Genomic DNA, 16,199 nt, shown 5'->3' with positions numbered 1-16,199 from the left:
GCCCCCTGCGTTGACAGCTCAGAGTCTTAGCTACTGGACCACCAAGGCAGTCCCTCACTCAGCTTTAAAAAGCAAGAAAATCCTGACACCTGCTACAACATGAATGAGCCTTGAGGACACAAATGAAGCTAAGTGAAATAAACCAATCACTAAAAGTCAATCACTATATGAACCTATTCACGAGGTTCCAGAGTAATCACCTCAGACAGAACGTAGGATGTGGGCCAGGGGATGGCGGGTGAGAGGCTCAGTTTGGGAAGACGAGAAAGTTCTGAGATGATGGTGGTGATGGGGCACAATATGGATGTACTCAATGCCCCTGAGGGCATTTAAAATTGGTTAAAACTGGAACTTCCCTGGCAGTACAGTGGATAAGAATCTGCCTGTCAATGCAGAGGAGATGGGTTAGACCCCTGGTTCAGGAAGATTCCACACGCCGTGGAGTAACTACACCTGTGCACCTGAACCTGTGCTTTGTAACAAGAGAAGCCACTGCAATGACGCCTGAGCCCCGCAATGAAGAGTAGTCCCCGCTTGCTGCAACTAGAGAAAACCCGCGCACAGCAACTAAGACCCAACACAACCAAAAAAATTTTAACGATTGCAACTATAAATTTTATCTTAAAAAAATACTTTAGCACAAAAAATTACAATAAAGGCTTCTTTAAAAAAAAAATCCCATATTTTACACACAACAATAAACAACAAACTAGATCCATGGAACATAAATGACACTCAGTTTCACCACGAACAAGTATGCAGAGTAAGTGGAGGCTCTTGAGGGGACAGGCTTTGCCCCTCAGACAGGCAAAGACAGAGGTCAGCTCCTCCATGTTGCTGAGTGTGAGATATCCTGACTTTGAGACACACTTTGGCACCTAAATGGAAATATGCCAATCTAACAATGCCACTTTAAAAATACTATTTTTAAAACGTTTAAAAAATGTTCACCTAAATCTGCAAAGACAGAAGCACGAGGACCTCATCAAAACATAGTCTGTGATCACAAAAATGTAGAAACCACCCAAAGGATCTATCAGTCAAAGACTAAACCATGATACTCATAGTGAACTACTTTCCAGTCTATAAACAGGTATTTAGCAATACAAAAATGTGCAATTTTTTGGATCAGTAAGCTGTTTTTCTCCTATAGAATATTTGCTCACTATAAAAACTCAAGTATAGCAAAAGCTCAATTTAAATTTAAAAATTTCACACTGCATCAACAGGAATGGCTGAGGAGTTCACTCTGCTGTTTTTATGTTTCTCAGTATGTGTGAGTCTTTTCTGTAAAAACGTTAAACACAAAGTGTTCCCAGTGGTGTGGGTGTGCAGACCCATCTGTGTGGGTTCACTCTCTTCAACACACACACTACTCTGGGTCTGGTTTTCATGAGCATGACAACTCCTTCCTCATTTGCAGATTGTTTTGACTTTATGGTGCTTTCTGTCGTGGACAAGTTTTTAATCTGTACATAGTTAAATGTGAAAGCACTGTCCTTCACTGTTTCTGACAATAATGTCATAAGGTGAAAGGGTCTTTATCCAGCCAAGGTTTTCTGGAGCCAGGAGCCAAGCACACACCCCATAAGGACACAACCACTCACTCAGGTGTGGGAGGGACACCCACGTTCAATTTTCACATAAAGAGGGAAGGGCATTAAGTGACATCAACACTGAGCACGTGGCTTGTCGTGAGTGCATGTCTGGGCTGCTCCTCAGGCAGCCCCGTTACCTGCCACAGACCACAGGCCCCGAGGGAACAGGAGAAGCACACCAGGTGGCCCTCTGCTGCTGGCGCCGAGTGCAACACACCTGGACCCACCCCAGACGACCAGCCTGGGGCAGAATCCTACCACTCTGTGTAACTGGACACATTACAGGTCTGTTTAACACATGACAAAGCACTTCAAAAGGTGAACTTTTCACAAATGTATGTAACTTTAATAAGCAAAAACAAAATTATTTAATATAATCTATAGGAAAATAACGCATGACACAAGCTCTTACCTGGCTCAGCCGCATGTCCATCAGAGTGTTCCTGGCTTGGCCAATCTTCCTCATGTCCAGCTCACCTGTGCCAGGTGTCATCAACCCAGGTGTCATCCCACCCGGGTATGGAGTGTTCAGTCCGCCTGGATAGGGTGTGTTTAGGCCTCCAAATTGCTGAGGGAGAAAGGACAAAAGGCTGGCCTGCATTTTCATGCATTTCATTCTCATCTCTCCAGAGTCTTTCCACTGGAGCCTGACATCTGAACTGTCAGACGGACTCCAGCCCCTGCCCCTCCCACCCACTGCTCCCACCACTGGTGTGTGTGACCACACGGAAGGAGCCCTGTCCACTGTCTCTGTGGAGGCTCACAGTTTGCCGGGGATCCACCGAAGTGTGGTTCTCTCCAGTCTGTAAATGTTTGGCGAAGAAACTGTCGGGAACTGGGGTCAGCTTCTCATAGCGGGGATTCCGCTGGCGTTTGTTTCTGGCGTCGCCAACCTCAGGGATGCTTAGCCACTCTTCTTCTGTGACTTCTGCCAGTTTCCTCTGGAAACACCAGGCCCCCCAAAACATTAATTTCATAGGCACCAGAAAAACTACTTTCTCCCTGACCCCTATCACCCAAACATGGTGCCTGAAGGAAGGGCTCTGATGCAGACATATTTCTCTACTTCACTTAGAAAAATCAATCTGTTGGATCTGCTCTGCTTCACTCAGATGTAAGTTGTTCTGTCAAAGCCCAGAGGACAGGCTCAGAAAACCTGACATCTAAATGACACCGCTACAAAGTTACAAGACAATCAGCCCCTCTGTCCCAGCTGCTCTGGTGAGGAGCTTTCTGCATGCAGGGCCCTTCTCCCACCCTCTGAACAAAACACAGAGCAGAGCTTCATCACTGAGTCCCACAGGCTCTGTTCTCTGCTGGGAAGGGCGTGAGGAACAGCAGGTCACCCGTCTCCTCACTTTGAGATCTGAGAACTGTTGCTGAATTTTGGGACGCTCCATACGATATTTCTCAATTTCTTCTTTCTCCCTTTGCTCCCTAGAAATAAAATGCGTGTACACATTAGAAATCCGGGATGTCCATTCTGAAACAAATCACTTTATTATCCTTCCTAATTAAATCACCAACAAGAGTAATTTCACACACTAAGCAGCTAAATCAAATCTATTTTAAGGCAACAATGGACACATGCACAATAACTCAATTTGCTACCTGATAAAAACTAAAGAGTTATCTTATTACAATAAACACTTGCATCTGACACAAGTATGTGCTGTGCTTAGTCGCTCAGTCATGTCCAACTCTTTGTGACCCCATGGGCTATAGCCCGCCAGCCTCCTTTGTCCGTGGGGATTCTCCAAGCAAGAATACTGGAGTGGGTTGCCATGCCCTCCTTCGTGACACAAGTATATTTACTGCTTTAAAATTCTATAAAGTCTCAAAGGTAGGGCCATCTTACAATACTTATCTCAGGAGGAAAGATGAACCACAGTCCTAGCTGCCCATCCAAATGGGTTCCTGGTGACTCAGGCCAGGCTGATGTGAACCCAGAGAGCAGTGGGCAACGACAACAAAGAGTCAACCAAGTGGGCTAAACCAGAGGGACGCCAGTCCAGTGGTAATGACTTCACAACACTGAAATTCACACTTTCCTCCATAAGGTTAGATAGGAATCTGAACGTACACTGACGAATGACGTGCTTGGAAAGACAGAAACCTCTCCGTGGACCAGAGACAGTCCATCATCACAGCTCGTGGTTTTATGGCCATCGACATTCCATGTGATTTGAACCAAACCTTGGGCTCCAACTTCTAATCCACCAGAAACACTGACAGGGCAACAAAAGGCACCCTAAGGAACTGGGCAGTCATTCAGTAAAGGGGTGGGGTGGGGTGTGTGTGCCTAGGGGACGTGCCCAAGAAGTGGTTCTGACTATCCTGATTGGGAAAGGCAGTACGATGATAACCAGCTATCAGGTTAACAAAGATGGACCCCTCAGTGCCAGGACAAACTGACCTGAAAGGACCCAGCAAAGCCCACCTGCAGAAGCAGGCCAAGCAAATGCACAAACTGAACAGTGCAGGCTATGTGGCCTAAAGTTACTTAATACAACTTTCTGAATGTATACATGTCACTCAAGTTTTCTTAAATGAACGAATTCCAGAAGACTGCAATCAAGTCTTCTTTAACACACAAAACCACTTAATTACAATACATATAAACTCAGGCACATTAAAGAATGTGCTTTTAAAAAAACTCCCTTGGTGCTCACTTCAGCAGCACATACACTAAAATTGGAACAATACAGAGAAGACTAGCATGGCCCCTGCATAAGGATGGGGCTTCCCAGGGGGCGCAGTAGTCAAGAATCTGCCTGCCAACGCAGGAGATACGAGAGACACGAGTTTCATCCTGGGGTTGAGAAGATCCCCTGGAAGAGAAATTGGCAACTCACTCTAGTATTCTTGCCTGGAAAATTCCTGGACAGAGGAGCATGGCAAGCTACAGTCCATGGGATCGCAAAGAGTCAGACACGACTGAGCACACACGTATGCATTCATGCGTGTGCTATCATGACACACAAATTCGCGAAGTGCTCCATATTTTTGTATTGTCGTATGGCAGAAACCAACACAACATTGTAAACCAATTTTCCTCCAATTAAAATATAAATAAAAAAATAATGATACTCTTGATTAAAAAAACTTCTCTGAAAAACAGAAGTTCACGCCTCTAATAAGACCTCCAAAAAATTAAAAATTCTACATATGAGAAGTAAGAGAACTCTATGTTTAATGAGCAGTAGAAATAAAAAAGTAAACAAAATGTTACCTGTCACCTTCCAGGCTTATGAATAAACATTACCCTTTTACCTAAACTTAAACCTCCCTGTCCTAATATTCCACAGTGAGAATGCATTCTTTATGTAGTAAAAAATATAAAAAATTTATAAAGCAATAAAACTTATTTTAATAAGCAATAAAACTTATTATAGTCCTGTTTACTTCGCATAAATTTCCCCAGTAAAGGACAAGGAACCAGAAAGCTGCCACTGAGGTAACATCAAGGACAGACATGCCAGCCCAAGATCAGTGTTACACACCCACCTGAGCTACCAGAGGGAAAACAGGAGGGCCCCGTGGTGGGGCAGGGAGAGGGTGGGTCTTACCTAAGCCTGCCTGAGCCTCTTGCCCTCCAGCTCACTGCAGTCTGTCCCTACCAGCCCAGTCCAACAACAACATGAGCTACAAGACTCTCCACACACAGCTGCCTGCCCACAAGGATTTCGATGGTCATTTGCTATCTTCGGTGAATCTCCAAATTACTTAATATACACTCATCAATATCACTACACCCATTTCAAAGATGGTAAACCCAATACACAGTCAGAATAATCCCCCCAATTCTGTGGATTTCCAGAAAGTCAAACAAGGAGTTCCTAAGCTCTCCACTCTAGTCCCTAGGCCCTGAGGCTACTGGGAAACAGTTACAGACCGAGCCCCAGGCAACCTCAAAGCTGAGCAGACAGACGTCCTATTCTTGCAACTTTTCTCCAAGTCTGAAATAAATCAAAGCTTTTTTCAGACTTCCGCAGCAGTTCAGTGGTTAGGACTCCACACTTCCGCTGCAGGGGTCACAGGTTCAATCCTGTTGGGGAACGAAGATCCCACATGCTACAGAGTGCACCTAAAAACAAACACATTCCCCCCCCACCCCAAGTTAGATAAACACAGAGTGAAGACTGATAATCTGTCTTACCTTCTCTCCTTCCTTCTTTCATCCATCCTTTTATCCAGGGCTGCATAGATAGCATCTGCTTCCTCATCGTCTTTTTCATAGGGCCCACTTGAGAAGAGACTCCCAGCATAGCCGTTAAACTGAGAACCAAACAAGATTCTTAGAGGAGCGGCTTCTCCTCCAATACAACCCCCACTGGCAGCAACAGAACACATCTAGCTGCAAAATGCGAGCTCAACAAGTTTTTTTCAAGCAGTTAAACTTAAATTGAAGGATAACAAAATAGCTGATGAGTACTCTTCAAAATTGTCAAGGGCATGTAACAGAGTCTATCTACACCAATCAGAGGAGACTAAGAGACACAAGATACAGAGTGGGATCCTGGATCGGGTCCCAGGCAGGAGTAGGACACAGGTGGAAAAACCAGGGGAACTGAAGTAAGATCTATAGGTTAATAGTGCTGTGCCAATGTTAATTTCCTGGTTTCAATAATAGTTCTAGGGTGCAAAGAAAACTAAATTCAATATCCTGGGATAAACCATAATGGAAAAAAATATAAAAAAGAATGTATATAAGTGTATAACTGAATCACTTTGCTGTACAGCAGAAATACAGTATTGTAAATCAGCTATACCTTAAAATAAAAATGAAAATAAAAACAAATAAATAAAAAGTTAAAAAAATAAAAATAGGGCTTTCCCTGGTGGTCCAGTGGTTTCCAATGCACCCCCAAGCAGGGGGTGCTGGTTCAGTCCCTGGTTGGGGAACTAAGATCACACACACCATGCTGCACAACCAAGAATAAATAAGTAAATTTTTTAAAAACACAGTAATAGTACTAGGGATATGTAACATGAGGAGAAACTTGTGAAGGGTATGCAGGAAGTCTCCATACTATTTTTGAAACATCTCTATAACTTTAAAATTATTTAAAAATTAAATTTGTATTTTTTTAATTCAAAATTAAAATTTTAAAAACCTTTTCCTCTGAGGAAAAATAACACCTATTGTAATATATCTATAGAAAACCTCATAGACCAAATAAGAATTAACTAAGAAGATGAGAACTAATGCAAATGAAGACAAACATTACCACCAATTCCACTTATAATTCCCCTCATTAGGGCTTTCCTGGTGGCTCAGTGGTGAAGAATCCACATGCCACTGCAGGTGACATGGGTTTAATCCCTGATCCAGAAGATCCCACATGTCTCAGAACAAGCAGCCCATGCATAACTCTTAAGCCTGTGCTGGAGAGCCCAGGAACCGCAACAGCTGAAGCCACCACAATGAGAAGCCCTCCCACTGCAACTGGAGAGTAGCCCCTGCTTGCCGCAACTAAAGAAAGTTCATGCAGCAATGAAGACCCAGTACAGCCCCCCAAAAAAGAGTAAGAAAAATTAGTTTAAGAAAAAAAAATTTTCATCTTTAAAGACCAGCCAAGATACGTCAATGTGACAGTTCTAATATCAGCAAGTGCATCTCTTCTGAAGCAACCACAAAAGGGCACATTTCGTTGTATTTGTCCTGCTCCCCCTCACACTCTGTACATGCTGTCCCCTAACCTTGAGTAGCTGAAACAGTCAATATACCCATTACTCCAAGCCCCTCATCAAATGCCCACAGCACAGTGTCCCACACAAGTCACCTCATCATAATTGGTGTCATTAAGATCCTCATCATCGTCATCGGCAGCCTGGCTCTTCTTCATCTGGTCCCCGACAGTCCTCTTGCCTGGGGGCGCATGGCGGTCATCCACAGGATCGTTGGCATCCCGAGCAGGTCCAATGTCTGAGCGAGTGGTAAAACCAGTGGCGCTGCAGGAAACCCCAAGGGGCCCATTTATCCTGTGCCAAGACGCTTCACAGCTGTCACCTAATGACACCTAACTCCTCTGGGAAATCTTCAAAGAACCCGGAGACAGTGAACTCCATACAGCTTTGCTCTCACACACCGCCTGTCTGCCCTCTTCAGGAGAGAAACCTAAGGAAGTTCCGAGATTCGCCTGGGCACCAGACCTCCCTGCTTCTAGGTCCCAGCCTCCCATTTGCAACAGCCTGCCAATCAGCCCTCTCTCCCAATCCACCAGGTCCTCAATCCAATTCGGCCCAGTCGGAGTTCCTCCTCTGTGCCCACCCTACAGCTGCTCAGGCCTGTTTCAGTCAATGGTGACAGTGCTCCCCCAGGCACCACAGCATCAACTTTGCTTCCTTCTCCCTCCCATCTCATTAGAAAATACCCTGATGCTGGGAAAGATTGAAGGCAGGAGGAGAAGGGGACGATAAGAGGATGAGATGGCATCCTGAGGTTGGATGGCATCACTGACTCAATGGACATGAGTTTGAGCAAGCTCCGGGAGATGGTGAAGGACAGGAAAGCCTGGCGTGCTGCAGTCCACGGAGTGGCAGAGTTGGACACGACTGAGCAACTGAACAACAACCCTCCCATCTGTCTCCAAATTCTACAGGCTCTACCGCCAAAATCCCTCCTCCCATTCTGGCTACCCCCACATGTAACTCTCCTGCTTCAAAGCAGCTCTGAGCACAGTATACTGAGCCATCTGCCTCACTAATGCCTACAGGGGCTCTGGTCCCTCTGCTCCTGCAGTTCCACCCACACAGATTCCTCACAATTTCCTCTTCTTCCTCCACACTTCATCTTCTTTCTCAACTGCCCAACACACAATGGGTCAGTTTCTTGTTTGACCCTGCCACAACTTACATCCTCCTTCTAAACTTGGCTCGGATGTTGGTGGCCGGAATCCCAGAGTTGTAAATCTCTTTCTCTTTATGTACTTATTTACACAAATACCTCATCTCTCCTGTTAAACTGCAAGTCCACTGAAAACGCTGTCAATTATCTTAGACTTATGTGTGCCCCGGATTCTAACGTGCATAACGCTGGACATTAATAGTCGCAACAAGAGAAACCCAATAGTCTTCTTGACCAAATGAGTAACAAACAAATAGGATGATGATTGCTCATTTATTCAACAATATACGGTAGGCACCTGACCTGGGGGACGCAGTCCCAAGGCTCACCAATGCCACCCCTACCCTGGGGGAGTAGAGAGTCTGAAGAAGCAGCAATATGACCAGCAGCACCTCAGAGGTGAATGAGGTACCACGGGGAGCGGCCAGAGGACTCCAGCCCGGCTCGTGGGGAGAAAATCTGTCACGCTCAAGACAGGGCTGGCAGGTCTGAATGGCCTAGGAGTTAAAGTAGCCATGGTGCTCCGACTACATGACGGGGACTCGCGACCTCGCCACTGCAGCTAGCAAGACAGTGCTACTATCCACCCTGGGGACTGAAACCGGGCTCAGAGCCGGCGCACCAACTCCAACTGTCCCGCCACCTCGGGGCAGACAACCTCCCTCGGGTCCGCCCTAATCCAACGCGCTGTTCTTCCCACAAGGATCGGACTGACCCCAAACCATCCCTGCTCTCGTCCTCCGTCGCCGTCGGCGAGCGCCCCGACCCAGGCCCTTTCCCTCAGCGCGCGGCCCGCTCCAGGCCTCACCCTCGGCCCAGCCCCGGCACGTAGCCGAGAGGGGCGGGCATGCCCAAGAACGGCTTCTTCTTCTTGTTCATGGCGCCGGTGACACCAAAGGCCAAGAATGTAAAAGACCCTGGCCGCAGCCAGAAACGAAACAGTACAAAACTCCTTCCGCCGCAGGAAGCAATTGCCACCTGCGTCACCCGTGCCCCGGAAGCAGAACGCCCCGTGAGACGCAGCCCCGCCCACCTTGGATTCCCCGGGCGGAAGTTCACGAAACAAGACTTCCGGCAGCTTCCAGGGGCTCCAGGCTGCGGCTAAGGGGCGGAGACGCTGAGCGCGTGCGCAAGAGCGTCGAGCCCCGCGGGCGAACGGTGTCTTGCCGGGCTAGTCCTGTGAGACTTCCGAACTGAGCAGAGGCGACCCTGCTTACAGCCTGTTCTCGATGCATTTCTGAGACCTTCCTGTACTAGCAGGACCCATGGGTCCTCTTCTTCCCTGAGCCACACACTTTGCCCTTCAGAATCGTCTTGGCCCTGGGTCAAGGCCTAACACACCTGAACGGGCTGCATACCTAGGCCGTTGTGTAGAGCTTGGTGGGTTGTATGTGTCGTGATCGCTGTGCCCCCATGTGCAGTCTACTGCCCTGGCTCTCAACACTCAGATTCCTGGGCCCAATTCGGGCCCTTCCCACACCCCCACTATACCCTGAACATCCCCGTGACTCCAGAGAGGGTCAGAACCCAGACCCTAAAGAGTTAATTGATGAAAATAAATGCAGCAGAACAAGCCAGTATGTGGGCATGGGTGGTCACAACATGTGGGTGAATTCCTTGTGTGTTGGTAGGCACAGATGCAAGTCAGACCATCCGTACTTGTTTGAAGTGGACATGCAGGACTGTCCTGCATACATGTCTGAGTGTCCATGTGCACCTTTGCTGAGATGGCTGTGGGACATCCTCTGGCCCCCACATATATCTGGGGAGAGCCATCAGGTTGTTGGCAGAGCAGGCAAAAAGCTGGTCACGAGTCGAGCCTTCTACTGGAGGAGGCAGCTGCTAGCCCAACCTAACACTTCTCACTAGAGTTCCGAAGCAAGCAGAGTACGTCTGCCTGCTGCAGCCTCCTCGGAGTCTCTCTCTCCTGTCTGTCCCCAGCCGACCCCTTTTTGACACCACGTTCTGGGCACTGAGTCAGATTCCAGAGCTACAGAAGGCAGGGAAGAGACCCTGATGTCCTCCTGAAGTTCACAGTGTGGCTCGGGCTGAGACGGTCAAACTGGCTTCTCTGGGGAAACAAGTGCCCATTCCAAGGGAGACCTCCGTAGAGGTCTGCAGAATGCATAAATAAAGGAATGGGTAAGTAAACTGACATAGGAGAATGGAGGGGAAAGGTGGATCTGGCCATTGACCTAAGCCCCAGAGGGCAGAAGGTCCCAGGAGAAAGTAGGACCCTTTCCCCTTTCGGTCCCTGCCTCAGGTGCTCCTGCGGACGCCTGGACGCCGTGCAGCTGCACAGAAGTCACTCGTTCTTGGATTCATGCCCAGGTGCGCACGGCCTCCCCTTGCCCTGGCAGCCGCCCTCCGCGCTCGCAGATCCGCGCGCCGCCGACACCCCTCGGAGCTCCCGGAGCGCGCCCGGCTCTCAGGGCTCAGCGGCAGGTGCCTCGCCGCGCAGACTCGCCGGGCGCGGGGACCGGCTCAGGCGCGGGGCCGGCTGGGGCGGGGCGGCGGCGCGCGTTCCCCGCCGGCCACACGGGCCGCCCTGCGCCCGGCGAGGGGCGTGTGCACCGGCGGGGCACTCGCGGGCCCCATGTTCACGGAGCTGAGAACCAAGCCGAGCCCCCCGCGAGGCCGTGCCGGGGCTGTGCGCGCCGGCTTCGGGGAGCGTCGGGATGTGGATGGTAAGCGGGGTTGGATCGGGGCGCGGGGCTATCGCTGTCTGCGGGCTCTGAGGACCGGAGGGACGGGGGCGGGTCCTGGCGTACTCTGAACTGCCCCCGCGGTCGGAACAGGGGGCGCGTCCGGCCGAACCGGGTCCCCAATGTCTTTGTCCCACGCTGAGTCGAGGGCGGGGGTTGCGGGGGCGGCGGTCAGGGCTTGGGGGAGGTGACCCGCCGGGGCTCCTATCCCCAGGCTAGCACCGCCCTGCGGTCACCTTTTCCTTCGCGCGGAGTAAATCTTCCTCGGCCCCTGCAGTGGGGCCCAGAGGGGGCCAAGGCCACGGACGGCTCGGGAGCCCCCGCCCCATTTCCTCCTGGAATTCTGACATTGGGGCTGGAAGGGAGGGACGGACCGACGGACAGATGGAGAGCCCTCCCCCGGCGTGGGGAGGAAATGGGCGGGGCCTGGCTGGCCCAAGACAGGTGCAGCGCGGGCAGAGACTTACTTCCAACTGGTTATACCGCCCAGAGGCCACACCAGGCGAAGACCTGCGACCTGAGTGCCCATCCCCTCAGGATGCTGGCTTAGAATGAATCTCCTTCCTCCCTACTAGAACCCACCTAGGCTAGGCAGCGGCCACACTGGCCACACCCTCTGTCTGACCCTGCTGCTGCTGCTGCTAAGTCGCTTCAGTCATGTCCACTCTGTGATTGCCATTTCCTTCTCCAATGCATGAAAGTGAAAAGTGAAAGGGAAGTCGCTCAGTCGCGTCCGACTCTTAGCAATCCCATGGACTGCAGCCCACCAGACTTCTCCATCCATGGGATTTTCCAGGCAAGAGTACTGGAGTGGGGTGCCATTGCCTTCTCCGCTGTCTGACCCTAGACCTCAAATTTAGAGTTACTGGTGGCCATCCAGTTCCAGAAAGTTGCAGGAATGGGAAGGAAAGAGTGGGAGAAGGATGTGGGTTTCCCTCAGTATTGAAACCTTCCAGGCACATCACCGAAGCCAACCATAAGTGGGGTGAGGAGCTGTGTCTGTCATAACGAGGGTTTCTTACCCCGTCCTGCTGACCGGGTGGGTGGAGAACCCCAGCCTGGGATCCCCATCCTGCCTGCTGAGTCAAGGCCTGGATGCTGGAAAATGGGACAGGCTGAGCCCTGCTTTCTGTCTGTCCCCAGAGTGCTGTTGACTTGTGGATACCATACATCCATCCACTCAGTCATTCACAATGTTTCTGGGCACTTTCTGTGTCCAAAGACCTGTGCAAGGCTTTGGGAGGGGCTCTGCCCTCCCCTGACTTGTGTCAGCAACCAGCACAGAAATGACCGTAAAACTAAAATGTGATGAGTGTAATGAAGTTGGTGTGGGAAGAGAAAGCAGAAGGTGTCAGCTAAGGTCCCTGAGCACATGGCTGCAGCCTGCATGTCTGTGCTGATCAGTGCAGGAGTACCAGGAGCTGCCCTGGGCTGGGGGCCTGCAGGGGATTGGGGGGGAGCAGGAACCTTGTTGGCTTGCCCTGAGTTGAGCTTCTTGTTCATGAGTCACAGCCAGTGAGCACAGCAGGAAAAGGCCAAGCCTGGAAGGAATGCCAGGGAGGGCTACAGGGACTGGGTGCCTTTGACGATGTGGGCAGGCAGCCCAGCCATAGGGGTCTCACCACCACACAGGGGCTTCCAGGGTGCTCGGGCCAGCGTTTCCTCGCAGGCAAGTCCTATGTGCGCATCCTGGTCGGATGTGGCTATGCCAGTCCAAGGAGGGGTCAGGGCTGACCCAGGCTAGTGCCTCACCTGGCTCTGAGTGTGAAGCTCCCTGGCAAGCATGTCTCACTCTAATTAAATAGAATCCAACAAAGGACTTCATGCTCCCAATGCAGGGGGCCCAGGTTCAATCCCTGGTCAGGGAATTAGATCCCACATGCTGCAACTAAATCCCAGCATAGCCAAATTAAAAAATAAAATAAAATCCATCTGGCTCACCAGAGCACAGACTGTGCTTCCGAAAGGTGGTGTCCTGAAGACAGCTCTTGCACACTTCCTTCTGTTTAGGGGGCTGGTGAACCCATAGCTGGGAAAGTGCTTCTCCCCTTCAGTGGAGGGAAGATGGGCTGAGCGGTGGGAAGCCAGCTTACAAGGAGATGAGCCCCTGTCCCTGACCACTGTGACCAGGTACCCCTACTCTGCAGCCACTGCCCACTTCAACTTCTGCCGGACCCTCCTGGATCACACGGTGTCGGCCGAGAACATCCCCTGCCCCCTGCCTCGGACACCAGGTACCAGCCTCACGTGGCATGACTCCCGAAGTCAGAGGGCAGCTGGCGGCCGGCCAGTCAAGCTCCTGCAGCAGCCTGGCACCGAGGCCCCCCAGGTATCCACCCACCCACTATACCCACCTCAGTACCTGCCCTGCTCACCACCTCTCTCCACCAGCCACCCCTCTCCCCACAGGGCCGGCTGTACTCTGACCACTATGGCCTATACCACACGAGTCCGTCCCTGGGTGGCCTGACGAGGCCCGTGGTCTTGTGGAGTCAGCAGGACGTCTGCAAGTGGCTCAAGAAGCACTGTCCCCACAACTACCTCGTCTATGTGGAGGCCTTCTCTCAGCACGCCATCACTGGTGCCTGGGGGATGGGGACTGGGGTGTGGCAGGGGCGTGGGGCTCCTCCCCCATCCCCTCTTTCTCGGTTTCTTCTGGGTTGTCTTCTCTCCCAGTCTCTCTGTTTCTGCTGTTACCTGGCTTTGCTCCACTCAGTCTCCATTCATCCTTACCCTCCCTTCACCTCTCTCCCTCTCTTGCCTTGTCTCTTTGAGTCTCTCTCTGAGTCTCTGTCTCTGCCCACGCCACCTATGTTTTGTTTTCCTCTGTCTCCACCTTTGCTCTTGAAGCCCCGGATGGTGACCTGGGTTCCACCCCTCTCCTCTCCCCTCCCTCCCAGGCCGGGCGCTGCTGCGGCTGAACGCAGAGAAGCTGCAGCGGATGGGGCTGGCACAGGAGGCGCAGCGGCAGGAGGTACTGCAGCAGCTGCTGCACCTGCAGGTGCGCGAGGAGGGGCGGAGCCTGCAGCTGCTCAGCCAAGGTCAGTGGGAGGAGCCAAGAGAGCCAACCTGCTCAGACAGGCCTGGGGGTGGGGGACTGGGCCTGGAGGAGCCCTGGAGTGCAGGGTGGGCACACTGACCTCAGGAGGGTGGCCCGGGACCTCAGTAAGGGCCATCCTGCACCCAGGCAGAGGGGACAATGCCAGAGGCCCCCGACTCTCTTTACCCCCATCCACCTCTTAGCTTCCTTCGGAAACATGTCCTAGCTGCTGCCTAGGCTTGAAATCCGGACCCCAGCACTGTGACCAGAGCCCCAGTGAGGAAGAAGCAGAGCTGGCCTTGCAGCCCCTCAGACCCTGTGTGGCCAAACCTAGCCCAGTGGACAGGTGGGACCAGCATCGCCTCCACCAACCATCTCTGGTTGTGCACTCCGGGCTTGCCTGGGAGTGGGGTGAGCGGGTAGGCAGGGGCCCCCTACCAGTTGGGGTCCTTCCTACCAGGACCTGAGCCCAGGCCCACCCCCTGGTGCTGCTGGCGGCATGCAGGGCAGCCACCTGGAGCCAGAGCAGATCTCGACATCCCCCTAGACTCCCAGGGAGCCTGTTTATTTATATTCCCTTCACCCGCGTTAATGTCCGCCCTCCACTGCCTGCTGAGTCATGTGTCTTCTAGGCACCCTGCCCTCTCCCAGGGCCAGAGGTCTGCCCTTTGCCCCATTCACACCCTTCCCCAGCCCTGAGAGGACTGCCCGCACAGGTGGGATGAACTGCCAAGGCTCCCTTTGGTGTGTGCCCCTCCCCTGTTCCCACCCAGAGAGTGGTCATCAGCACAGGTCCAGCCGGGCACCATGTCAAGTGCTCTCACTCATTTCTGAAACCCTTACTATGTTCCATCTAGTGATGGGGACTGGGACTCACACCCAAGACCTGACAGACACAAGGAGGATCACACCCAGCACCAATACCAGGCTCAGCTATGTCCTGGCCTTAGGTTGCGGGATGGCTCTGTCCTCCCAGGGTCATGGAGACTGCCTTCCAGGCTTAATCATGGGTGGGCATTCCAGGAAACCTGGATCCACACAAGAGCTCTCTTGACAGTAGCGCCCCTTGCCCACCCAGGGGAGACCCAGCCAGCATGCAACCATGAATGGAGACCCATGCAACCATTCAGTGGGTCAGAGGGCCCCAGATTTGGGACTGGTGCAGTCAAGCAGAGGGAGAGCTAGGGTGGTCCCGACAGCCCCCACCTCTTGTTCCTCTGCCCACCCACTCCCCAGGGGACTCTGAAAACCTCGGGTCAGTTGGTGCTGAGCCATGAGCCCCTAAGCTGTGCCCTGAGCCAGCCTCAGGATGGGAGGTTGGTTGTTGTGGGTCTCACATGAAATTTGGACAACTGGCCTGGTGCCTCTCACCCTGTGCACCCACCATAGGAAGCCCCTCGTCCTTCCAAGCTGCCCTGAATATCCCTAGCCACCTCATGCCACCATGACATGACCCTTTCCAGGGATCCTTCCTCTCTACCCTAGTGCCTCCTTGTCTTGCCCCCTCAACCTCACTGTGCTCCTGTCTTGTCTTCCTTGTTTTGCGTTTTTATATTCTGACAAAAGAATCAGAAATAAACTTGGTTCTCAAGTGCCCGGAGTGTGGTGTCTGACTGAGACCATCCAGGCATGTGGGGTGCTGCTCAGAGCCTTGGTAGGGGGCACAAGCCTGGGCCTGGGAGGAGGGGGTGCCCTGAGCACCTGCCTCCAGCTGGGGCCACTAGGGGGCAGTGGTGTCCCACCCTGGCTGAGCACCTGTTTACCCCAACCGAGACCCTGCCTGCCTTGGCTGCCAGGTGGGCTGCACCCAGACACAGACACAGGTGTGTTAGGTTCCTAGGGCTGCCTTAACAAATGACACAACGAGGAAGCTTAACAGAAATGAGCTTTCTCATTGTACTACATGCCACAAGTCTGAAATCCTTGGGCAGCACTCCTTCCAGGACTCACAAAAGAACACCTCCTTGTCTCTCTCAGCTTCTAGGGGCTGCCCCATGGGATCCCTG

The 16,199-nt window shown here is 51.9% G+C and overlaps 2 protein-coding genes and 1 non-coding gene across 5 annotated transcripts in view; 2 read left to right on the top strand and 1 right to left on the bottom strand.

The window, feature by feature from the left end:
* Positions 1–9,446, bottom strand: part of PRPF6 (pre-mRNA processing factor 6) — a 34,795-nt gene extending 25,349 nt beyond the window's left edge. Inside the window, exons 1-6 of the mRNA XM_025263881.2 lie at positions 9,257–9,446; positions 7,385–7,553; positions 5,758–5,876; positions 2,957–3,035; positions 2,363–2,539; positions 2,011–2,166 (exon numbers count right to left, since the gene is read on the bottom strand). Of these exons, the coding sequence (XP_025119666.1) occupies positions 2,011–2,166; positions 2,363–2,539; positions 2,957–3,035; positions 5,758–5,876; positions 7,385–7,553; positions 9,257–9,327 (771 nt within the window). The 5' untranslated portion in view covers positions 9,328–9,446. The remainder of the gene's footprint in view (positions 1–2,010; positions 2,167–2,362; positions 2,540–2,956; positions 3,036–5,757; positions 5,877–7,384; positions 7,554–9,256) is intronic.
* LOC112578993 lies at positions 4,263–4,369 on the top strand. The gene has a single exon (XR_003103429.1). It is a non-coding gene; the product is annotated as a U6 spliceosomal RNA (small nuclear RNA).
* A 1,005-nt stretch (positions 9,447–10,451) lies between the features above and the next one.
* On the top strand, positions 10,452–15,787 carry SAMD10 (sterile alpha motif domain containing 10). 3 transcript variants are annotated; one of them, XM_044927441.1, is made up of 6 exons: positions 10,452–10,590; positions 10,712–11,135; positions 13,284–13,482; positions 13,563–13,734; positions 14,054–14,194; positions 14,420–15,787. In XM_044927441.1, exons 1-6 carry the CDS (start codon positions 10,587–10,589, stop codon positions 14,428–14,430), a joined length of 951 nt encoding a protein of 316 aa, XP_044783376.1. In that variant the 5' UTR covers positions 10,452–10,586; the 3' UTR covers positions 14,431–15,787. The 3 variants fall into 3 exon arrangements, with proteins under 3 accessions (XP_044783376.1, XP_044783375.1, XP_044783377.1); XM_044927440.1 differs by having other exon boundaries at positions 14,397–15,787; XM_044927442.1 differs by having other exon boundaries at positions 10,462–10,590; positions 13,301–13,482; positions 14,397–15,787.
* The last annotated feature ends 412 nt before the right edge of the window (positions 15,788–16,199 follow it).

Source organism: Bubalus bubalis, chromosome 14 (assembly GCF_019923935.1).
Source record: "Bubalus bubalis isolate 160015118507 breed Murrah chromosome 14, NDDB_SH_1, whole genome shotgun sequence".
Classification (NCBI taxonomy): domain Eukaryota; kingdom Metazoa; phylum Chordata; class Mammalia; order Artiodactyla; family Bovidae; genus Bubalus; species Bubalus bubalis.
Note: the sequence above shows the minus strand (reverse complement) of the source record. Positions and strands in the feature narration are given on the sequence as shown.